General features: G+C 34.1%; 1 protein-coding gene across 1 annotated transcript; it reads left to right on the top strand.

The window, feature by feature from the left end:
- The first annotated feature begins 5,101 nt into the window (after nt 1-5,101).
- On the top strand, nt 5,102-26,985 carry LOC143226985 (formin-like protein 1). The gene is made up of 12 exons (XM_076458535.1): nt 5,102-5,146; nt 5,841-6,031; nt 7,983-8,130; nt 12,410-12,460; nt 13,539-13,637; nt 14,145-14,297; nt 16,629-16,745; nt 20,013-20,153; nt 21,001-21,027; nt 21,796-21,840; nt 26,093-26,161; nt 26,794-26,985. Exons 1-12 carry the CDS (start codon nt 5,102-5,104, stop codon nt 26,983-26,985), a joined length of 1,278 nt encoding a protein of 425 aa, XP_076314650.1.

Genomic DNA, 26,985 nt, shown 5'->3' on the forward strand with positions numbered 1-26,985 from the left:
TTTACAGCTGTAGAGTCAACTTGTGTACCAGCAGTACAGTATCTTGAGTTCTAGACTATTAGACAATAGTTTTACAGCTGTAGAGTCAACTTGTGTACCAGCAGTACAGTATCTTGAGTTCTAGACTATTAGACAATAGTTTTACAGCTGTAGAGTCAACTTGTGTACCAGCAGTACAGTATCTTGAGTTCTAGACTATTAGACAATAGTTTTACAGCTGTAGAGTCAACTTATGTACCAGCAGTACAGTATCTTGAGTTCTAGACTATTAGACAATAGTTTTACAGCTGTAGAGTCAACTTGTGTACCAGCAGTACAGTATCTTGAGTTCTAGACTATTAGACAATAGTTTTACAGCTGTAGAGTCAACTTGTGTACCAGCAGTACAGTATCTTGAGTTCTAGACTATTAGACAATAGTTTTACAGCTGTAGAGTCAACTTGTGTACCAGCAGTACAGTATCTTGAGTTCTAGACTATTAGACAATAGTTTTACAGCTGTAGAGTCAACTTGTGTACCAGCAGTACAGTATCTTGAGTTCTAGACTATTAGACAATAGTTTTACAGCTGTAGAGTCAACTTGTGTACCAGCAGTACAGTATCTTGAGTTCTAGACTATTAGACAATAGTTTTACAGCTGTAGAGTCAACTTGTGTACCAGCAGTACAGTATCTTGAGTTCTAGACTATTAGACAATAGTTTTACAGCTGTAGAGTCAACTTGTGTACCAGCAGTACAGTATCTTGAGTTCTAGACTATTAGACAATAGTTTTACAGCTGTAGAGTCAACTTGTGTACCAGCAGTACAGTATCTTGAGTTCTAGACTATTAGACAATAGTTTTACAGCTGTAGAGTCAACTTGTGTACCAGCGGTACAGTATCTTGAGTTCTAGACTATTAGACAATAGTTTTACAGCTGTAGAGTCAACTTGTGTACCAGCAGTACAGTATCTTGAGTTCTAGACTATTAGACAATAGTTTTACAGCTGTAGAGTCAACTTGTGTACCAGCAGTACAGTATCTTGAGTTCTAGACTATTAGACAATAGTTTTACAGCTGTAGAGTCAACTTGTGTACCAGCGGTACAGTATCTTGTCTACTACACAATCTCACGTTTCAAATTCACTTCATCCTTGGTGATTTATGTCTTAAATACGTCGAAATGTCAAACCCTTTGGATTCTGGTTTTAAACCAGCCAGGGAGTCTCTGAAGAAGTGTAGTCAGTGTGTTTTTAATAAGTTCATATTAATAAATTATAGGTCTTGTCGTCTCCATCAATGGTTTGAAATGTTCGAGAAACATTAATTTCGCTAACTACTAAACTTTTTAAGTCTCTAGGGGGTCTCAACAGTAATGCCATCTACAAAAGTCTATTGTCATGAATTTCTGACCAAAGCAAGCTATCTATTTAGACTAATACTAGAAATTAACTTTGTAATTAATGACACCAATCTAATGATCGAACAGTCTGATTTTGTTGCCACTGTCCAATCCTCACGATGAAAAAATGTGCGGCGCTTTGTAGTTGGTGGAATTCTATATCCAATCATGCCACCTTTTATTTTATAAATATACGTCTAGAGATAACTTGAAATAAATTTAAAATACAATTTATAAAGAAAAAAATTGAATTCGTACATAACGATGAGTCTGAATACTGACAAATATATAATAAAAACAGATCTTTATTACAACCAAGTAAAACACAATCATTCTGACATCAAGTATCACAAAACACAATTACCAGTCGTATGCTTTTATAATACTAATGTAACATTTGTACTTTGATATAAGATTTGTTTTTGTTTGTTTTGTAATTTCGCACAAAGCTACTCGAGGGCTATCTGTGCTAGCCGTCCCTAATTTAGCAGTGTAAGACTAGAGGGAAGGCAGCTAGTCATCACCACCCACCGCCAACTCTTGGGCTACTCTTTTACCAACGAAAAGTGGGATTGACCGTCACATTATACACCCCCACGGCTGGGAGGGCGAGCATGTTTAGCGCGACGCGGGCGCGAACCCGCGACCCTCGGATTACGAGTCGCACGCCTTACGCGCTAGGCCATGCCAGGCCATTGATATAAGAATAATACCATTATTACACTGGAATACCATTATAACAGTTTCTATATAAAAAGAGTAATTAGTTTAGGGTTATAACATCATTCTAACACTCTCTACTTTAATATAATTAATATTGAAAATTACTTATACATAAGAAAATCAATTTTACTTCCCACTTATAAAAATCAGAAATAATCCATTGTTTTCGTAAGTATGTTGGCTGTAAATTGATACCATATTATATTTGTATATATATAATTAGGTTTGAAGTTTTGGGGGAACGACTTTGAGATGGTACCAGAAGATGAAGACAAGGACCTCAAACTCCAGGCATTTGTGAACAATGGAACATCCGAGTCAATACAGGCAGGAAAAAAATAATTATTTGTTTAATGTGTATAACAAATGTGTAGAATAAATAAATAACATCGTGAAAATATTAGAAAATATTCGGGATATTATTATGTTTTATAATGGTCGTAGAGGTGCGACATGATCTCAGATAAATATACAAGGTTGACTGATCAGGCCTTACAATTTCGTTTGCCACCGACAGTGTTCTACTAAAAGACCTTTGTTATGGACAAGTGCTTCAAATCATAGCTTTCATTGCAAAACACTTTAGTACAATACGAAGATCAGCCCTGCATCCCAAGGTCAAACAAACGTAGCCAGATGACAAACCTTTCGTAGGAAATTTTATATTAAATTGGACGTGTGGCTGAATGTATCCTTCTGGTGGAAGCCTTCGTTATCAAAACCCAGTCTATAATCAAATGATGTCACTACATTATTCTGATAATGTGTACAGACCACCTTAACTGTAACTGTGTCACTACATTAGTCTGATATTGTGTACAGACCACCTTAACTGTAACTGTGTCAGTACATTAGTCTGATAGCGTGTACAGACCACCTTAACTGTAACTGTGTCACTACATTATTCTGATATTATGTACAGACCACCTTAACTGTAACTGTGTCACTACATTAGTCTGATAGTGTGTACAGACCACCTTAACTGTAACTGTGTCAGTACATTAGTCTGATAGCGTGTACAGACCACCTTAACTGTAACTGTGTCACTACATTATTCTGATAGTGTGTACAAACCACCTTAACTGTAACTGTGTCACTACATTATTCTGATAGTGTGTACAAACCACCTTAACTGTAACTGTGTCACTACATTATTCTGATATTGTGTACAAACCACCTTAACTGTAACTGTGTCACTACATTATTCTGATAGTGTGTACAAACCACCTTAACTGTAACTGTGTCACTACATTATTCTGATATTGTGTACAAACCACCTTAACTGTAACTGTGTCACTACATTATTCTGATAGTGTACAAACCACCTTAACTGTAACTGTGTCATTACATTATTCTGATAGTGTGTACAAACCACCTTAACTGTAACTGTGTCACTACATTATTCTGATATTGTGTACAAACCACCTTAACTGTAACTGTGTCAGTACATTATTCTGATAGTGTGTACAGACCACCTTAACTGTAACTGTGTCACTACATTAGTCTGATAGTGTGTACAGACCACCTTAACTGTAACTGTGTCACTACGTTAGTCTGATAGTGTGTACAGACCACCTTAACTGTAACTGTGTCACTACATTATTCTGATAGTGTGTACAGACCACCTTAACTGTAACTGTGTCACTACATTAGTCTGATAGTGTGTACAGACCACCTTAACTGTAACTGTGTCACTACATTATTCTGATATTGTGTACAAACCACCTTAACTGTAACTGTGTCACACATTATTCTGATAGTGTACAAACCACCTTAACTGTAACTGTGTCACTACATTATTCTGATATTGTGTACAAACCACCTTAACTGTAACTGTGTCACTACATTATTCTGATAGTGTGTACAAACCACCTTAACTGTAACTGTGTCACTACATTATTCTGATAGTGTGTACAAACCACCTTAACTGTAACTGTGTCACTACGTTATTCTGATAGTGTGTACAGACTACCTTAACTGTAACTGTGTCAGTACATTATTCTGATAGCGTGTACAGACTACCTTAACTGTAACTGTGTCACTACATTATTCTGATATTGTGTACAGACCACCTTAACTGTAACTGTGTCACTACATTAGTCTGATAGTGTGTACAGACCACCTTAACTGTAACTGTGTCACTACGTTAGTCTGATAGTGTGTACAGACCACCTTAACTGTAACTGTGTCACTACGTTAGTCTGATAGTGTGTACAGACTACCTTAACTGTAACTGTGTCACTACATTATTCTGATAGTGTGTACAGACTACCTTAACTGTAACTGTGTCACTACATTAGTCTGATAGTGTGTACAGACCACCTTAACTGTAACTGTGTCACTACATTATTCTGATATTGTGTACAAACCACCTTAACTGTAACTGTGTCACATTATTCTGATAGTGTGTACAAACCACCTTAACTGTAACTGTGTCACTACATTATTCTGATATTGTGTACAGACCACCTTAACTGTAACTGTGTCACTACATTAGTCTGATAGTGTGTACAGACCACCTTAACTGTAACTGTGTCACTACGTTAGTCTGATAGTGTGTACAGACCACCTTAACTGTAACTGTGTCACTACGTTAGTCTGATAGTGTGTACAGACCACCTTAACTGTAACTGTGTCACTACATTATTCTGATATTGTGTACAGACCACCTTAACTGTAACTGTGTCACTACATTATTCTGATAGTGTGTACAGACCACCTTAACTGTAACTGTGTCACTACGTTAGTCTGATAGTGTGTACAGACCACCTTAACTGTAACTGTGTCACTACGTTAGTCTGATAGTGTGTACAGACTACCTTAACTGTAACTGTGTCAGTACATTATTCTGATAGTGTGTACAGACTACCTTAACTGTAACTGTGTCACTACATTATTCTGATATTGTGTACAGACCACCTTAACTGTAACTGTGTCACTACATTAGTCTGATAATGTACACAAACCAACGTGTTATATTTTTCTCGACTCTCTTCATGTCGAATACTGGTTTATGGAAGAAACTTATAAATACGTCTCTGGTATAGCTTTTGTAGACCCATATCTTTCATTTGTACTTCAAAAAGAGCTTAGTTAAAAATAGTGTCACCTTTTATACCAAACAATAGGTGTTTCTCTACACGTGACTAGCTACAATATAATTCCCGTGTTACATGCGATACATGTTAGATAACAAACAATATGTGTTTCTATACACGTGACTAGCTACAATGTAACATACGGGCTACTTAGATGTATTTTAGATAACAAACAATAGGTGTTTCAATGTGCATGACTACCTTAATATATTATTGGTCTTACTTAGAATATTTATTAAATAATAAACAACATTTGTTTTTAGGCTCCTTGGAAATAACTTGGTTTCAAACATTCCTTCTTTCATATTCATTTTTATATTTTAAAAAGATTAACTTTCTTCCACAACATTGTTGTAAGTATTAATTGGACAACTTTTTTTTCTATATTAACACTAATTTATTCTGTGCTCCTGAGAATGATATGTGATATAGATAAAAGTGATGTTTATTTTATATTATAAAACAATCAAACTTCCCCGATTCCTGTTCTCAGAACACAAACAACTAAGCTTAAATTCTAGGAAAGTTAATCTACAGTTGCTCCGGGTACATTAATTATAAATTTTCTCATTGGTTGAAGTACATTCTTGTAAATACTTGTATGTTTTAAGCTGCTCATCTCGACTTTTTTTTTCAGTCTGCCTCAAGGCCATCATATTTGAGCGCAAAAAACTACGTTTTCTTCTTGGGTCGACAGGTGACAAAGGATCGTGGGTTAGAGGTTTCTGAATCGACTGCTAGTGAGAACGAAAGTTTCATTGTTGAATTGCCAAAGTTGTGTGACCTCTTGAGGAAACTGAAGGATGATTTACGATGCGATTCTGAAGAGTGAGTTCATCACTCTGATAACGAACTGCGTTTTAGTTTTTATTTTGACGGTTTCCTGTTCACAGGCCGAATCACGTTAAATCAAAATGACTGTTCGATACTTTTTATTTAAATTCTCAAGCACGTAACATGTTTAACGATTAACGCAGAATACAGGGTTCCTTTTCCCATGTTTTAACTACTTGCTTTCGAAACTCCTAACAGTTATGAAACATAATATCTAGGCTTCAGTATGTAACGAATTAGGTCTTGCTTGGTGAACTCAGGTAAAGTCTTTCTAAAAAAAACACACAAAAACAAACCTTATACAATTAGTTGCCAAAAGCATTCGGAAAAGCTGCTCCTCTGTTTAGCAAATGATTTGCTAGTTATGATTTTGAGATTATAGAGAAAATATCCCCAAATTGTGATATTAGAAATATACAAAACTACAGAATGACATACAACCTTGTTATTATACTGTTTAACTACAGCTTTTGTTTATTTCAAAATACACAAACCTATGTAAATGTTGTTTGCACCTAGCTATGTATAATACTGGCCTGTTATTGTGTAATCAAAGAAATTTGACGGTCACTCCTATAGCGCACCTATAGCCTCGATGTGTGGACCGCATTATTTTCTGTAACGGGACACAAAAATTTAATCTTTGGAATCACAGGGTGTTATCAGCAATGTGTCAATCAAAAGAATCAAACCTAGAATTTTAGAATTATAAGCTTTGAAGCTTATCGCTTAGCCATTGGACACTATTGGGTGTTACTGTCAACTGTATGCCACTGAATATAAAGTAACCTTTTTCCGTTCTTTAACTGTCTTCGCTTAATTTGTATCGAACGGCTTTCGTCAGTTATTTTAGTTAAAATCTTGTATTATTGGTACCTGATCCATAAATACATACTGTTTTTTATTTATATTAAGTATTCACTCTAAACTTATCTCACTGAGATTAATAGTTACCATTTTATCAAATGAATTACCCACTGGTGGTTTAGGAGCAAGTCTGAGGGCTTGTAATGCTAAAAATAGGGTTTCGATACCTACAATTGGCAGTTCACAAATTAACTGAACTCCTCCACTCCTCAGCCAGGTTAATCAGTCCCTCTGGAATAAAAACCATTCCATAGCAGATCAGATTACTTGACAACATATGACAGCTATGCTCAGAAATAATAAACCTCAGGAGCTCCAACAAACACTAGAGCAATCATATTAAAATTTAGAAGGCACAAGCACACTCAGGTAGTAAGCTTTAGGGCTTATGATACTAAAAGGTGGGGTTCTATACCTGCCAAGAGCTGTGGTTGCCTCATGGTTGCCCCAGATTACCAGCATTATATCACCATGTACATGACATAACTTTATGGTTGCCCCAGGTCACGTAATTATAGTTTAAAACTGCGAGTATGCTTTTTATTGTTTTTAAGCACAAAGATACACAGTGGTCTATCTGTACGATGCTCACCGTGAGTATCGAAATCCAATTTTTAGGATTATAAACCTTCAGACATACGCTGAGAATTAAGTTTATTTTGATTATGTTTCTTACGTGAATACTAAAAGTGAAATAATAACTGGAATTTAACTAATATGTAGTTAACCTGACAGCGTTTACAGATGTAACTTTATCATTAACTTCCAAACAGTGTAAGCTATCTATTCATATACTAACCAAAAATCAACCAGGTAATAAGTACAGCTAACTGTGTTACACATACGTTCTTACTTGTAGATATTAGAATGCACAGTTGCACCGGTACTTGCACTGTTAAAGACATTCACGGCCGTAATCCCAACTTTATATTTAATAAATGTATTTAAATTACATCATAAGTTATCACTCTATAATCTATTTATTAACATTACATTCATAACTGTTTCAAACTCTTTTATTGTTGTTTTTCTAAATATTTATCTTATGATAGTCCTGACTGAAATATCGGTTTTTCAGTTTTCTAGAAGAGTTTGTGAGCGAGCCACAAAATGGAGTTATAGTACTGTTAGAGCTGCTGAAAACGTGTCATGGACGCCAATCAAACCAGGAGAAAAACAAATCTGTTCGACATCAGGAACGACAACATGTTCTCAAGAAAGTTCTGGTAAGCACTGCATCATACTTGTAATGATGTTTTATCACAAGTAAGCACTGCATCATACTTGTAATGATGTTTTATCACAAGTAAGCACTGCATCATACTTGTAATGATGTTTTATCACAAGTAAGCACTGCATCATACTTGTAATGATGTTTTATCACAAGCAAGCACTGCATCATACTTGTAATGATGTTTTATCACAAGTAAGCACTGCATCATACTTGTAATGATGTTTTATCACAAGTAAGCATTGTATCATACTTGTAATGATGTTTTATCACAAGTAAGCACTGCATCATACTTGTAATGATGTTTTATCACAAGTAAGCATTGTATCATACTTGTAATGATGTTTTATCACAAGTAAGCACTGCATCATACTTGTAATGATGTTTTATCACAAGTAAGCACTGCATCATACTTGTAATGATGTTTTATCACAAGTAAGCATTGTATCATACTTGTAATGATGTTTTATCACAAGTAAGCACTGCATCATACTTGTAATGATGTTTTATCACAAGTAAGCACTGCATCATACTTGTAATGATGTTTTATCACAAGTAAGCACTGCATCATACTTGTAATGATGTTTTATCACAAGTAAGCACTGCATCATACTTGTAATAATGTTTTATCACAAGTAAGCATTGTATCATACTTGTAATGATGTTTTATCACAAGTAAGCACTGCATCATACTTGTAATGATGTTTTATCACAAGTAAGCATTGTATCATACTTGTAATGATGTTTTATCACAAGTAAGCATTGTATCATACTTGTAATGATGTTTTATCACAAGTAAGCATTGTATCATACTTGTAATAATGTTTTATCACAGGTAAGCACTGCATCATACTTGTAATGATGTTTTATCACAAGCAAGCACTGCATCATACTTGTAATGATGTTTTATCACAAGTAAGCATTGTATCATACTTGTAATGATGTTTTATCACAAGTAAGCACTGCATCATACTTGTAATGATGTTTTATCACAAGTAAGCACTGCATCATACTTGTAATGATGTTTTATCACAAGTAAGCACTGCATCATACTTGTAATGATGTTTTATCACAAGTAAGCACTGCATCATACTTGTAAGCACACCTATTTCGTTGTTGTTTTACAGCATGTATGTCATGCGCTGTCCTCCTTTATCACGTGCATATCAGATATAAGATTATACGGCTTTACTGCATGCTTATATGCCAGTAGTAATTGTTAAGTCTCTCCTATGTATACGGGTCACTGATACGTAATAACTCAGTCAAGCTTCGTTTAGTTTGTTGGAGTTGTTGAAAGTTAGTTCTATAATTAATTCAAAGAGGATTGTATTATTACATTCACACTGTTAAGTGTTTTAAACTTTGTATATAACTATATATACACTAGAGTCCAAAGTAACATTAGACACGTCGTGCATGGGGTTTTGGTTTCTTTATGTTATAAAATAAAAGGAGACCTAAACTATTTCTAGGCAGGTGAAATATCGTGTCTTATTAAGTTATTTATATACACAATGAGGTTAGCTTTGGAAACTTGGTAACTATAGTCATGTTAATGTGTCTGAAACTTACAAATATAAGGAGATCAAATAAGGTGTGTTACTGTTTTGAACTAAATTAATAAAACGAGACATGGAGAGTTTTGCTTGCATAATAATCAGATGAAACAAATATAAAATAATCTTTACAAATTACTAAAACTAAAATGAATATAAATGAAGATGCAGGAACCACGGAAGTAAACTTTCAGAAATCGTTGTTGTAAGTGGCGCCATGTTAAACATGCAGTAAGTGTACAAGTCACTGTATATTTACTTCGTGGTTTGTTTTCCTGAAGATAATGGACTTATTTCTGAAGATAATGGACTTATTTCTAAAGATAATGGACTTATTTCTGAAGATAGTGGACTTATTTCTGAAGATGGTGGACTTATTTCTGAAGATAATGGACTTATTTCTGAAGATAGTGGACTTATTTCTCAAGATAATGGACTTATTTCTGAAGATAATGGACTTATTTCTGAAGATAGTGGACTTATTTCTGAAGATAATGGACTTATTTCTGAAGATAGTGGACTTATTTCTGAAGATGGTGGACTTATTTCTGAAGATAATGGACTTATTTCTGAAGATAATTGACTTATTTCTGAAGATAGTGGACTTATTTCTGAAGATAATGGACTTATTTCTGAAGATAGTGGACTTATTTCTGAAGATAATGGACTTATTTCTGAAGATAACGGACTTATTTCTGAAGATAGTGGACTTATTTCCGTCGAAACATGTAGTCTTTTAAACATATTTTTAAACTTTACAAACAAATTATGAATCAAGTAAAAACGTTAATATCTTATTTTATTAATTTATCTTGTGTATGTATTTTTATTAAGGTATGTTAATGTTTTAAACATATTTATGACCCCCAGTGGCTCAGCGATATGTCTGCGGACTTACAACACTAAAAACCGGGTTTCGATACCCGTGATGGGCATAGCACAGATAGCCCATTGTGTAGCTTTGTGCTTAATTCAAAACAATTACAAAAATATTTATTTAAATTGTTTTATTCTGAAAATCTTTACATAAAGATGCATGAATAATTTTATGTTTGTACATATATAGATTATATATTCTTCAAGTTCATTGTCTGTTAATTAGCTAGGATAACTGGAGTTATGAAAGACTTAACATTAATTCATCAACTGACAACAAAAAGTAGTAGAGAACCGACATTGTAGCCTAAGTTATTTAAAGAATTTTATAACGTACCCTGGAGGCCAGTTAGTGACCTTATACCAATCCTTGTGGAATAGAGTATGTTATGAACTTGACACTGGTTAAGTTTATACAAAACTATCTACATAAAACAGGGATTTATAAATGAATTATTTATGTCTATTAGATGGGAACAAACACACGTAAGTATGTGTGAATTTCAAATGTAATTAAACACCTTACGCACAACACTTAAGAAGACTGTTTGTACAGAAGTTTCACACAAAGCCACACAAGAACAATCCACGAGTAGGCGTTTTTAATTTCGAAACGATAAACTAAAAGAAAGGCAACTAGTAAAGAGCATCCCGCCAACTCTTGGACTACTCCTGTTTCATCCACTAGAGTGATTTAACCGTCACTTTTATAGCGTACCTTCCGCTTCATAAACTAACTTTGATCTCTGGTAATTTGTAGAAGGTCTTCTATTAAATGACTAATAACATTTGAAGCTATGTATCCATCTTCTCTTCTTCCCTTCGATCGTTAGATTTCCTTTATCTTCTCATAATGTGTTCTAAGAACTGAATATGCCTATTACTTTCACAACAGCACTCTTGCTCTTTGTAACGGATACAGTAATACCTAATATGTTCTGTGCGGAAGAAAAACCGGAAGAACTCTATGAAACCTCATTCTCCAGAAACGATTTGTTTGTTTGAACTTTGCGCGTACCTATTCGAGGGCTACCTATATTAGCCGTTCATAATTTTGAAGCTAGTTAACACCACTCACTGCCAATTCTTGGACTACTCTTTATTAACGAATAATACGATCGGCCATTACATTATAATTCTCCCCATAGATTAAAGGAGCGATTATGTTTGGGAATGAGATTCGAAGCTGGGGTTTGCGAGTTGAGAGCCCTAACCATCAGGCAGGCCAGAAAACGGCCTTTTCCGATATCAACGTACTTTCTTGATAGCATATTGTTGTCACCGTTTGTTTGGTACATATGTTTCCATACCATAATCCATTCTGTATTGATTGATGTTACCCAACTATAAAATATGCTGAAATGTCTCAGAACGATCATATAAATAATAGGTAAATATAATTACTCTATCATGAATATGTTTATCGTTTTAAAAAAAATAAGTTATTTATGTCGTTCTGAAAACTTGGTGAACCAGAACCATTCAAACAATGCGGAAAGTCCACGTAACAAGAATGTATGTGTGAAGTGACTCCATGATGAACAGGAAACGAACTTAAAATTAAACTTTTTATTAAACTCCACTTTATACGTATGCGAGATAACATCAGTTAATTACTAATTTTGTTAAGTTTTTGTAATATTTAAGAATATGTCCTGGTTCCAGTCTGTATATCTGTTCTGTTGAACTGAACAAATAATAACTTTTTCTGTAGATAATTACAAACTACAACTTCCATTTATTGTTAAATTTTTAATGTTATATAATGTATATCGTTTTTAGATCCAACACATTTTTTTCGTATCATATAAGTTATTATTGTTTTTATTTATTTTCTAGTCTGATGAATACGACAGCTTACTCTGTTTGAAATATTCTGTACAGTTCCACGTAAGTACCAGTTTTGTCTACATCTCTACTTTTGTTTGTTTGTTTTTTTATTTCGCGCAAAGCTACACGAGGGCTATCTACACTGGCTATCCCTAATTTAGCAGCGTAAGACTAGAGGAATGGCTGCTAGTCATCACCACTCACCGCCAACTCTTGGGCTACTCTTTTACCAACGAACAGGGGGATTGACCGTCACCTTACAACGCCCCCACAGCTGAAAGGGCGAGCATATTTGGTGTGACGGGGATTCGAATCCGCGACCCTCAGATTACGAGTCGAGTGCCTTAACCACCTGACCATGCCGGGGCACCTCTCTGTGTGAATAATTACTAGCGAATTTACTTCTCGGTGGACTCAGCAGGTCGCCTGATGTGGCTTTGCTGTAAAAAAAGCTTAAAAGAAAAGAAAAACACACGCACATACTAGCGAATTATAAAAATATGGAACAACTTGTTATAACATATTGAATAAAACATTTTAAACTGATTGTATTCATATAACCAGTTCCGTATTATTGAATCGTATAAAAAATCACAACAAACCTTAATCTATGTTATAATTGCAGTCTAAATTTATTCAAATTCGTCATGTATCTCTAATTATATATATGGCCAGAGGCGTCTTTTGGTCTCCGCTCTTTTTATTGGATCTTTTTATTTCGCCAGAGATATTGATTGTACAAAAAAAGGTTTCTTTGTATGCTCTGATTATAAGGCCAAGTTCACATACAACAAAAAACCCACTTACCCTAATTTACAATGTTTAACGACCCCTAATAAAATGGAAGTGTGTATACAATATCTGACAGAAAGAATTTGTTCACCAATAATTAGTCACTGGTACTGCATGATAAAATAAGTGTAAAAATATTTACATTTGACCCACGAAATGTTGGGTTATATTAATTGCATATCATGTCAATTGGCGAAGTTTACGTTTTATACTGATATTGTGTATATTATACAAACATGTATTTTTCTGATATTTTAAAAGTTCCTATACAATTCATTTGTAGCTTCATATTTATTACATAATTTAAAATAATAATATTTTCTTTCTGTTTTAATCTTTGTTTTAGAAAGCCATTGTCAGCATTACTGAACACTACAGTGGTCTCTCTATTCTGGCCTCATGTATAATGAGTAACTTCACTAAGTCTCGAGTGGTGGCGCTTGAAGTGAGTTACCATAAAATAACTATAGCAGAAAAATGTACAAATTTTATTAATAAATTTGACCTTACGAGTAGCATACAAATCTTGAAAAGTTCATAAATAAAGCAATATACATTCAGCATTTAAAACTTTATTTTAATCGAAATAAATGTGTTTCTCAGTTATTTGTGACCCAAATAATCATTTGAGATGTGATCAAATAATACCAGGAGGTTTTAAACTGTTAAGGCAGTGTATCTAGTAAACTTTGGTTAATCTACAAATCTGGAAACAGAAAATAGATTTAAGATATGTTGAAATATTTCAAGTTTGCTGTCCTTCAAGTAGCGTGATGTCTTGCAGACATAACAGGATGAGTTATTTCATTTCTACAAGAGGAAAGACAATTAACAAGACATCTAACTTCCCCAAAAAGACTAAAAAAGAAACTTTCTGCTTAATGTAAGCTAAAACATGTTTTTGAAAACAACTGATTTGTAAAATATGTAATTTATTTTATTTTTTCTGTAGATCTTGGGTAAAGTTTGCGATGTCTGTCCCGAAAGTTACACCAAAATCCTGGAAGCCATGTCATCTGTAAAACTAATCTTTGGAGAATCTGTAAGGTTTAAGTTTCTTGTGTCCATGTTAATGGGAAGTGGGAAGACCGCTCAGGGATTTGAGGTGAGAGTTCTTAATTATTATGAAAGCTTATATAGGCTAGCATTGCAGCTACGTGGTGGAACCACTGTTCTATGCTTCTAACAGCGTCACGAAATTTATAGGGTGCCTTACATATCTGCTTGTTTGAAAATGCCGTGCTTAAAATTATGTTTTGCACTTTCAAACATTGATTTTGTTTTATTAAATAAAGTTCGTTATCGAAATGAAAAATATGAATACGGAAGCAAAGAAAGAATGCTTTAAGACGATGTCTGATCAGTAACTATTTTAAGGAATTTTCAGGGCTGTACAAACCGTATATCTGTACCACTTTGTAACGTTTTCCATAAGATGCTGAACATTATCTGACGTAATTATTGGTTGATTAAATTTTTGTCGATTTACTTTTTGAGAAACAAAAAGTAACTTTTTTTACTTAACTAAAATATTATCAAGTACATACATACTCTATATATCAGATGCCCATGAAACTTTTAACTTTATCCATGAAAACTTTATCCAATAATGAATGAAATACACATTAGTTATCATCACTGCACATAAAATGTGGCTTGTACAGGGTGGCCCGTAAATCTCTACCCATCCATATATCTTATATATCCAGTGTATCTGTGTGCTGTCCCTCATTCTCGCTGCATAATATTATGCGACGCCATGTTCTGTGAGACATTTTCAAGCGTAAATGGGCTTACATCGGCCATATTTCTCTGAAAAAAGAAACAACTTTAAAATACATGCGTAATTGAATGTAACATAATAACATATGGATGGGTAGAATTTTTTTTCGTCTTTCCGGTTTTTTAAAACTACGCATTAAACTTTTATAACTTCAAAAACTATCTATCTGCGCATTCAAGTGTCCCCTGCGTAAAGTATTTGTTTGTTGGCAGTTTCCACAAAATTACATAACTGGCTATTTGTCCTTTGTCCGCTACAAATGTAGAATCCTAGATTTTATCGTTATAAGTCTTGAGACTTATCACTGAGCCATTGGAGAAGGAATGTAAAGATAAAATAATATTTTTTATTAGTTTACACATCTATTAAACATGTCTTATTTAGAAAGCTGACAGGCTAACGACAGTTCAGTGAAATAAAATAATTAAAAATGACCAAAATAAAACCAAAATGTTTATTACGAAATAACGAGTTCATAAACACGTCTAAGTTGTCATACGAGGTAGAAACGAAAGAAACGTAAATGAAGTGTGATAAAAAACACACTTTGTAAAAATACAAATCAAATATACGACAACATATAAAGAAAACACGTTTAGCCAAGTTAAATATTTGGGAAACTAAATTTTAACAAATTTTTACAGTTGCAAACAGTTTTTTTTTTTTGTTATTTTATGTATTAACACGTTCTAAAGTGAATGAAAAGATGGTTCCAATTAAACATGTAGTTCTAACCAAAACGACACAACCGCATTTATTAAATTTATAAGTTTCCATAATATATTTGGCGAAAATATCTGACTTCACAATATTCGATGGCTGAATGTTCTTGCCTTTCATGATTGACTTAGAGATAACCTATAATTTTACACAATGTTTTGATGACATTTATTATTTACCAAAAAGTATATATCATGTAAAAAAATAATAATCTAGGTACCCATTCTAGTCTACACCTGAGAACTTACCCTATTTGTGTGACGACGTGACACTATCAACTTTTCATCTGGCTTAGAGTAAAATTTTGTTTCAGGATTCATAAGGGGAATTGCAGGATATTTTAAACATGAAATGTTAATAAGTACAAGACAATTTTGTTTCACTACTCGATAACTGCAGCATTTGACATCTGTCAATGTCATTATTCTTGTTACGCCATCCTCAAAACTAACAAGATAGTCTTACTGCGCTAGCCTAAAGGCCTCAACTCATACATATAAAATAGGCCTAAACTGATATACCATACAGGAGGCCTAACTTGATATCATTTTTTTTTACATGAGTGCTTCTACTAATATCCATTGTCGTGATACTTAAATCCAAAGTTTACGTCGGTCGATTAGAGTTTCATAGATTAAATCATACTTTCACGTTTTAAAACAATTTATTAACAACCTATTCAAACTATACAAATACCTTAAGCCGAAAATCTTCATATAGGTTATCTGAACTCGAAGCAACTTTCGTATATTCATAAGCTGTTTTATGATGTACACATTTAACGGTGGAATGACCCGAATTTATTTTCGTTTTTTCATCAAAATCCTGTTTATAAAATGACTTACGATCAATAATTCCCTTCAAGAAATTAACATTTTGAGATCTTCAAAGTTAGAATTAATATGTTTTCATGGGATCTTCTCTTTAAAACAGAAGGTGACTCTACAGTTTTTGAATACGCTACTGTACAGATGCCCGAGACCTGCTGAGAGAATTAGGCTACAGTGTGAACTAGAAGAGGCGGGGCTTAATGTTGATATTTTGGAAAAGGTTAGTTTTAAAATCCTTCCACCCCTTTAACGACATTCTTAGTTTAAATTAATTGGTATTTTCTATATATATCTAAAAATGTTGTAATAATACAACAAAGAAGACAATTCCAAATATTGTATTTCGTTTTAGCAAAACGTATTTAGAGTTATAATGTTATGTGTTATCTTCTGTTTTCATCACATATACCTGCTATATTGGTAAATGCATAATCGAAGTTGAAAAAGAGATAATTTATTTTATGAAACTAAATAAATACATTTCTAAAACATACGAAAACACATTTCATGAACAACAGATGGCAGTGTTTAGTTAATGAAAAAGAAAACTTCTATGAATGACAGTTTGGTTTTTGTTTGTTTTTTTAACTTTGCGCAAAGTTAGACAAGGACTATCTGCGCTAGCCGTCCCTAATTTAGCAGTGTAAGACTAGAGGGAAGGCAGATAGTCATACCCAACCACTGCCAATTCCTGGGCTACTTTTTTACCAACGAATGGTGGGAATGACAGTAACATTATAACGTCCACACGGCTGAAAGAGCATGTATGTTTGGTGTGGTGGAGATTCGAACCCACGACCCTCAGATTACGAGTCGAGTGCCCTAACCACCTGGCCAATGTGGGCGAGTATGAATGATAAACTCGCCAATAACTGCTTACAAAGAAAACCTTTCATTGAAGTCTTACCCTTTCTCAGAACGGTTCAAATCGCGGTTTCGTGAACATCAGATGCCAAGAAACTCGTAGTTTTTTAATAGTCAAAGACGTATTTAAAGATCATTCAAAAGGTCTTCTTGCGGATTCTGAACGTGTAAAAAACGAGTTAGGCTAGATTGAATTAGTGAATCTGTTAGTTAGTTAATGAAATAAATGGTTAGTGCATGGGCCATTCTCTTAACCGCCAAAGAAGGCCATATACACGTTTCATATTTTATGAAAAAGTGTAAATTTTTATTGTGTAAATTTGAGTCGAAAATGTCATATAAATACATATAAATAGAAGAAGGGAGTCATTTTTAAATGGAAAATGTGTCACTATTGCCTGAACACAGGAACAGGCCTAGATACATCCAACAGATTCACAACACATAAACCATATTATTCAAAAATAAGTAGCGTCCCAATACCAAAGTTTCATTGCAGTTGTTAACTTAACTAAGGTAGTTTAACTTTAGAGTTCTTTTTTTCTTTGCATATATATGTCATAAGTATTAACTGAATGTAATTAAAATTACTTTCGTTATTATGTCAATGTTATTAATTATGACCTATGGCATGTTAGAAATATCATCTGTAAATACAAATAAATGTGTTTAAATCAACTTAATTAATTTTGAAGCTAATATACTACCATCTACAAAGTGCAAATGTATAGATACAGTCTTCTCAAAATACTTATCTTCCTGTACAGAGGGTAAATAAAACCACACAAGTCCTGAAATGGCGGATTTAGAAAATAGTTCCATATAAAGTTGGTCATTTTTAAAATTCATAATAAGTACGTGCACTCCTTAAGCGTAGGGAACGAATGATCCCACCCACCTCCCTTTAATAAAGAAAGAAAGTTGAGTGATGTCGTGCTGAAACGATTTTAATATTTTAATCAGAAAGTCAAGCGACAACCACAACCGATATAAGGTGGTGATAGAACAATATGCATCACAACTACATTTGCTTATTATTTGAATATCTTAAGTAGGGTGGTGCCACCGAGAACTGATCACTTTTTGAAAGTATATGCCACAGCTTTTTCTGATACAAATCATTTCCAAAATGGGAATGCTTAGTGGCAGTGGAATACAAATGGATATGGCTTAACTTGGATAACAGGACCACTCATAAAAAGACCCGCAACAAATCTTACCCCCAGTCATAGTTGCCAAAGTACGTCTTGTAACAAGTGAGAATCTGCAAACATGAGAGTCAGTGGTAAAATCGTTTACATGCTCCAACCAATAAAGGATAACATAATCAAGAAGGATCTTCATCTACAAAAGTGACATAAATTACTTTCAGGATATTCCTGTTTAATTACCACACATCTCAAGCAACTGGAGAATGAAACGTGTGTTTATGTATTTCATATAAAGACATACTAGTCAAATTGATGGACGCATTGCTTATTGATTTCTGTGCATTCGGACTGTTGAAACAGGTGCTGGAAACTGTTGTCTTTGTACACTAGATGGATTGTGGAAAGCTAATAGAAGGGTTTGGTGTGCTTTGAACGTGACATCCTTACGACAGTACCTGGTGCAAAAGAAACAACACAGAAGGGCTATTGGGAAGATGCACGGTCGTGAGAAATAACATGGCCATACATGGTAACATGGGCTGTAACGGCGTCGTGAGGCTCTAAAATCGTTTTATACAATGGACTCAAGCGCTGTATATGGAGTGAGTGGTCTGGAACTGTCATCCAATTCACTAGTTCGGTGACAATCGTGAATACTAAGTTTATGTTTAGACAAAGAAATGCATATATATTTAGAACGTAAATATAGTTCCTGTTAGTGTAAGACATATCGGTGGACATTGGTTGTGCTTAACTTGGAACTTGAATTCTAAGAAATGTTTTACACGTACGTACACAGAAGATGTTCGACTGAATCTCCTATTTTTGTGACGTAAAATAATTCAACTTATATCGTTATAGCATAACTGCTTATGGTATTTAATGTTTTCTACGTAATCCACGTTCTTCTGATGAGGTATTAGCATATTCTCATGCCCCAGACCACTGTAGCATTATCACAAATTAGAACCTCCCTTTCAAACATTCTGAGTACGGGCCTACTTATCGTTAAAATGACTGAAAGTACTTTTTTTTACTGAATAATCCAAATAAGTTTGTTTGTTTGTTTTTTTTAATTTCGCGCAAAACCACACGATGGTTATCTGCGCTAACCTTCCCTAATTTAGCGGTGTAAAACTAGAGGGAACGCAGCTAGTCGAACTCATCCATTGCCAACTCTTGGGCTACTCTTTTACCAAGGAAAATTTAAATTTATCTCACATTATAATGGCCCTACGGCGGGAAGGGTGAGTATGTTTGGTGTGACGGGAATTTGAACCCACGACCTTCGGAGTACAAGTCGAGCACCCTAACCACCTGGATATGCCGGGCTAATCTAAAAAACTCATTCAACAATAAGAAACCAGCACAACAATAGTAACTTTGGTTGAGTAAAAATGTACTTTTACAATAAAATATTAATATCCGTAAAATAAAAGTATAACAAACTGAATTTGTTGTTGTTTTAATAGAAGCTGGAAATGAAAAACACGCCACTTAATGATGAAGTTTGGAAAGAAACTCGTAAATGGAAAGATAATTACTTGGATGTACAAGCAACGATAAAGGAAAACCACACGATATCATCATTAAACTCTAATCTACGACAGGAGGTACCTCTTTTGTCGCTTTTTTTGTGTGGGGGGAAGACAAAGAAATTATAATGTTAAATTAAGCTTAAAGTGAGGTGTGTTAAATATCCATGTTCATCATTGGAAAAAAAAAATGTTGCATGATTATAAAAGATTCGACCTCTTTCCATGAATGGACTTGTCTTCTTCAAAGAGATATTATCTTCCTTTGCCCTAGTAAAAGAAATTAGTTAATAAAACAGAAAAGAAAATGAAATGGAAAAAGGTAATCGCAAGAAAAATAACTCAGGTGAAAAGACAAAGAAAATTACACAAACAGGTTTGTGTATATAACAGCTAAGCCTATTACTGAAACCATTTAAACCAACTGAGTTAGTAATTTTAATTCATAATAGGGTGTAAGCATGTGTGTGATAATAAAAAGTAAAATGTTTATTTCGGAATTTGTCATTTTATACCATTCCTAAAACGTGAGAGTTTTTATCTGTTTGTGTAATTTGCGTAGGTTTATAAAACTTTATTGTTATCATATTAGAAATTATGTTGCACATTGTCAATCGTATTGAAAAGCTTCTTGAAATAAAACAAAAAGAAATAAATATGAGTTATGTTTTCGTGTTTATAAACCAAAGATGGAAATACGTGGCATGAAATAGCCTTTTTTTAAAAATATAAAAACCTGAACCATCATGGGCTAAATTTTATTAAACATTTGGGTGGAGTGAAACACTGTATCCTGTAAGTTACTCTTATTGTGAAAAATGTAAGATGGCACTGGTGTATCGTATGTGGTTGTTTTGTAGTTTAGAGTTTATTTATCAAAGAACGTTGAAATATTTGGATAATTACCGTTTCCTCTTCACTACAGGTCGCGTTGTTGAGGAACGCTGTAGCGGTAAGTGTTTTAAACTTTATTATTGACAGGAAAGATACGAGACGATTCAACGTGATTTAATTTGTGCTGCATTAATTTATTTTATATTAACTGTAAACAAATAGTTTCTAAGTACTTTTATTTTATAATTTCAAAATTTTCTCGTGTATAACGAAATAAAAACTTTGTTGTTGTTCTTTACTGACGTACAAAATGGACCTTAGTTTGTATCGCTACTTAATTTCTGGCTCATTCTAAATAATAACATTTAAATAATCAAATTGTTATATTCCTGAAATCCGGTGAACAGGGATTTTTTATAAATTAATAAGAAGTCGTGACGTGTAAAATTCTAATAAATCGTTCTTATTATGATACATTGGTATTAGGCCTATTATATCTTTAATAGCGTATTCTAGGCCTATTAGAAATACAAATGTCTTACGTCAAATGTAGTAATTATCACTCGTCCCCAGCTTGGTGAAGGCGTTCACACCTGATTATAGATACTGTTTATCTTCAACAAGCACCCTCTAGTGGCACAACGGAAAGTCTACGGAATTAAAACGCTAGAAACTGGGCTGCGATACCCGTCTTCGGCCCACAACAAATAGCCCATTGTATAGCTTTGTGCTTAACTACAAACAATATATTTTAATACATATATTTAAATAAACAAAGAGAAAAATACAAAACATTTGAACTTTTAGAAAATTTATTTATTGCATTTAAGCTTAGATCGTAGATTTCGTAAGCTATTTATTTAATTTTGGGTTTTATATACACTAGAGCCTGGAAGGAGACAAGATCAGACTGATGCAGATAGAAAGCGAGGTATGTGGTTATGTTGTAGCAAATATCAATATACAATGTTGAGACAAATGTCTTTCGGTCTCGACTCACAGCTTATACTATACAAAATATTATACCTTAAAAAACTGAAAAGTTATATTGGGATAATAATATGAATTTGAAAATAAAATCAATCTCTATTATAAATGCATGCTTATATTTGTAGAACTATTGCAGTGACAAAACTATTTGTTTTAGCGATTTTGGTTAAATAATAAAGTCAAGGAAAAGTTTCAGTAATTTAAACAAGGTGTGTTAGGTGTTATGGTGAAATGGCCTACCTTTCGCGCCTGTTTAACAATGAAAATACTTTCTATACATTTTTACGATTAAAAACAACAACGTAAGGGTTCCTTTCAAGCCAGGCCCGGCATGGCTAGGTAGTTTGGGCGCTGAACTCGCAATTTGTGGGTTTCAAATTCGAATACCCGTTATACCAAACACAGTCGCCCTTTTTAGCCATGTGGGCGTTATAATGTGACAATGAATCTTACTATTTGTTGCTAAACGAGTAGCCCAAGAGTTGGCGGTGGGTGCTGATGACTAGCTGCCTTTCCTCAATACTTAGGGACGGCTAGCGCAGATAGTCCTCGTGTAGGTTTACGCGAAATTGGAAACAAACAAGTCCTTTAAGCCTTTTTTGCATATCAAGCCGTATTTCCGTGCATTCTAAAATATAGGTAGTCTTGAAAAGTGATGAGACATTGAAGTGTACAAAGTACGAAACCAAAGACGTCTCAATGTTCTAAAAATATTTCAAGCTCAGGTCCACAGGTGCAGGAACTTTCGGTGTTTCAGTAAGGTATCGATCATGGTTTTCTATTATGATTTTTCAAGAAGGGCTTGTGTACTCGAGCCTAGCGACACCTCTGTACAAAACTTTTTCTCACGACAGGAGGTCTGGTTTTTGCACACAAAAATGAAAACGTTTCTAGTTCCACTTATTTGAATGTCCATTCTTAAATAAAGTTTCTTTAAAAATTGGTTTATTTACAGAAGCTCACTGTTATTTGTGGAAATAAGCTTTTTCTAACTTTTTGAATGTCTTCTAAGAAGTAACTTTTAACGGTTTATTTCTGTTATTTTCAAACATTTAACGTTCCAAGAATCAAAAAGGAATGTGTTTTAGAAGAATACCTACAAAAACCATTCCAAGGTCCAAAAACCTTTCATATGTCGAATGTTGAAAACTTTCATCTGTTTGTTTATTACAAGGAGAGGGAGTTAAAAGAATTATGCGGACAGCGTCAGTCCGTGGGGTTTCACAAAAACTGAAACATTATCAACATGGTAATCGCAAGTGGTCCGCGATAGTTCAGGGAGGTAGGAAGACGACATCTGGTGTGGAAAAGATTGAAAAACGCTAATCTAATTCATGTCCTTCTGCAGGTGTGAACTTTGGCATTCTGTTATATTAAACATGAAGAATCGTAAGAACTGGACCCAGAGTCAGTGACCGGGAAGTCACACTTTGAGTGTAGACATATGTTTATTGTCCACATTAAAAAAACAACAAAAAAACCAACTTCGGTTACGTGTCGCTGAATAAATGTATACGTACAAATTATATATTTTAAACTCTGAGAAATACATATTAGTTGCATAACATGCTTTGATTGCTTATCCTTGCATTCTAATCTTGGTAAGTCCAGCAGACGCTCAGTTGTTAGGCCTAGGCCAGCTAGAGTCTATAGTAGCGATTCTCAAACTTTTCAGGCTCGTGTACCAATTTTATTACTATTTCTTCAAAGTATAAACGAGGCCTAATTTTAAAGATACCAAAGGAACTTACTGGCAAAATTAATTTTTTCTGAAAAGGTCCGAAAACTGCCTGGAAGGGTAATCTGTTTTAAATCCACTCGCCCGCTATTTAATATTGTGTTGTCTGTCTGTCAGTAGATATTAAAATGACATTACATAAGAGACGCTTAACTTAGTAATTGTACTGTCGTGCGACAGTAAAACCTGTGGAGGGGGTATCTAGAAGGGAAAGAAATAATTTATGAAATCGGGAAATTCAAATTGAGTGTTACAAACTCCTGAGGAAGGATGACTGGCAAAATAAGGGAAGAGGTCCTGGGAACCTGACCCTTAGGTCTAGCAGACCTATATCCCGATGACTGGAAGATAATTTTGAGATTAATATTTTTCGCGTATTAAACATTATTAAGGATGTAAACTTTTGATAAGGATATATATCACACAATATGAGTGTACAAACTATTGGTGAGGTACGGGATATATGTCATACATTGTGAGTATACAAACTATTGGTGAGATACGGGATACATGTCACACAATATGAGTATACAAACTATTGGTGAGGTACGGGATATATGTCATATATTGTGAGTATACAAACCATTGGTGAGGTACGGGATATATGTCATACATTGTGAGTATACAAACTATTGGTGAGATTACGGGATATATGTCACAACATGAGTATACAAACCATTGGTGAGGTACAGGGATATAATGTCATATATATGTGAGTATACAAACCATTGGTGAGATACGGGATATATGTCATACAATATGAGTATACAAACCATTGTTGAGGTACGGGATATGTCACACAATATGAGTATACAAACCATTGGTGAGGTACAGGGATATATGTCATATAGTGAGTATACAAACCATTGGTGAGGTACGGGATATATGTCATACAACATGAGTATACAAACCATTGGTGAGGGGATAGATGTCATACAATATGAGCATACAAACCATTGGTGAGGTACGTTATAGGATAGAAAGTCATACAACATGAGTATACAAACCATTGGTGAGGTACGGGATATAAGTCATACAACATGAGTATACAAACCATTATGAGGTAAGGTACGGGATAGAAGTCATACAATATGAGTACATGTACAAACCATTGGTGAGGTACGAGGGATAGAGAGTCACAACAATATGAGTATGCAAACCATTGGTGAGGTACAGGATATATGTCCTACATTGAGGTATGCAAAAACTATTGGTGAGTACAAGACTGGATAGAATAACATACATTGTGAGGGGCAACAAGATCCAAGGTGAGGTATGAGATATAAGTCGTTATATCAGAGGTACAAGAACCTGGCAGAGGTACGAGAAAGTATAAGTCATACAGTGTAGGGTACAAAGACCAGGTAGGTAATGGATATGTCAAGGCTATTGGTGCAAGAGTACAAGGTGTAGTATTCTAATAATTATTACAGAGTCACATCAGAGTGTTGGTTGTTCTGAATTGTATTTAGTAGAGTCATCACTCAGAGTGTTAGTATTCTAATAATTATAACAGAGTCACATCAGGTGTTAGTGCTCTAATAATTATTACAGAGTCACATCTAGAGTGTTAGTATTCTAATAATTATTACAGAGTCACATCAGAGTGTTAGTATTCTAATAATTACAGAGTCACATCAGAGTGTTGAGTATTCTAATAATTATTACAGAGTCACATCAGAGTGTTAGTATTCTAATAATTACAGAGTCACATCAGAGTGTAGGTTTTCAATAATTCATACAGAGTCAGCAATCAGAGTAGTATTCTAATAATTATTTATAGAGTCACATCAGAGTGTTAGTGTTCTACTAATATACAGAGTCACATCAGAGAGTCGAATAATTATTACAGAGTCACATAAGAGTGTTAGTATTCTAATAATATTTATAGGGAGTCACATCAGAGTGTTGGTATTCACATAATTATTACAGAGTCACATCAGAGTGTTAGTGTTCTAATAATTATACAGAGTCACATCAGAGTGTTAGTATTCTAATAATTATTTATAGAGTCACATCAGGTGTTAGTATTCTAATAATTATTACAGAGTCACATCAGAGTGTTAGTGCTCTAATAATTATTACAGAGTCACATCAGAGTGTTGTGTTCTAGTAATTTACAGAGTCAGAGTATGTTCTAATAATTATTACAGAGTCACATCAGAGTGTTAGTGTTCTAATAATATTACAGAGTCTCATCAGAGTGTTAGTGTTCTAATAATATTACAGAGTCATCAGAGTGTTAGTTTTCAAATAATTATTACAGAGTCACATCAGAGTGTCAGTGTTCTACTAATTATTACAGAGTCACATCAGAGTGTTAGTATTCTAATAATTATTATAGAGTTAGCATTAGTGTGTTGAAGTATACATTTTATCAAAGTATATTATACTCGTTGAATCTTCTAAACAAAAAGTCAACTTTTCAAAGTTAAACTGTTTCGGTTTCGTGTAGCTGAAGGATAAATGTGAAGAACTGGAACATGAATTAAACATTATGAAGAAAGAAAGAGAAGAATTGGAGGTAAGATCCCTACTTTCTTTCCACGGTAAGTTTTGTTAACCATCCTTGTCATAGGAGTAAACAAAATTTAGACAGACAAAGCTGAATAATTTGAAATGGATTCAAGACACTACTAAGTCTAATTACAGTAATGAACAAGCAGTATTAGACCCAACTAAGTATAGGCCCGCTCTACCCAGGTTGTGAAGCAGTTGGTTGTGGTTTTCGTTCCGTTGCTACAAAAGTGTACCCTGTACATTGGAACCTTGAGTGTGTGGAATACGAAGGATACTTGGGTGCTGTTAACATGCTGCCTGCTCTGTTGTTAGCTCAGAATTATGGACGGCTGTGCAGATAGCCGTTTTTTAGTAGTTTAGTTAGCGCAAAATTCTAGAATAAAAAATAACTACCGTAAGTTTTTTCTCAGATAACTACAATCAAGTTTAAAATATATTTTTTGCTGAAACAATAACATTATTTTTTTATAAAAACGACATTTCTAAATTAACGTAATCTCAAGAGAATATAAAAAATTTAAAATAACTGTCTACTTATTAAAATTTTTCTTTTTTAAATAATTAGTTGTTTCTAATACTACTTGTTGTACTCTTATTAAGGTGTTCTATAAATATGTATGGAACTTTTGTTTTCAGAATACAAAGACAATAACTAAAGCTGATGGCAGTGATGTCGTAACCACAGACTCTGGTCGTCACAGTTTCCAAACTGAGGATGAAAATGACCGACCAGAAAACGAAGAGATATTGATTGACGTTCCCACGATCCGCCCACCTGCGGGTTTTCGATCTCCAACAGAGGAGAATGTGTCAGTGAGGAGGAGATAA

Source organism: Tachypleus tridentatus, chromosome 9 (assembly GCF_004210375.1).
Source record: "Tachypleus tridentatus isolate NWPU-2018 chromosome 9, ASM421037v1, whole genome shotgun sequence".
NCBI classification, from domain to species: Eukaryota; Metazoa; Arthropoda; class Merostomata; order Xiphosura; family Limulidae; genus Tachypleus; species Tachypleus tridentatus.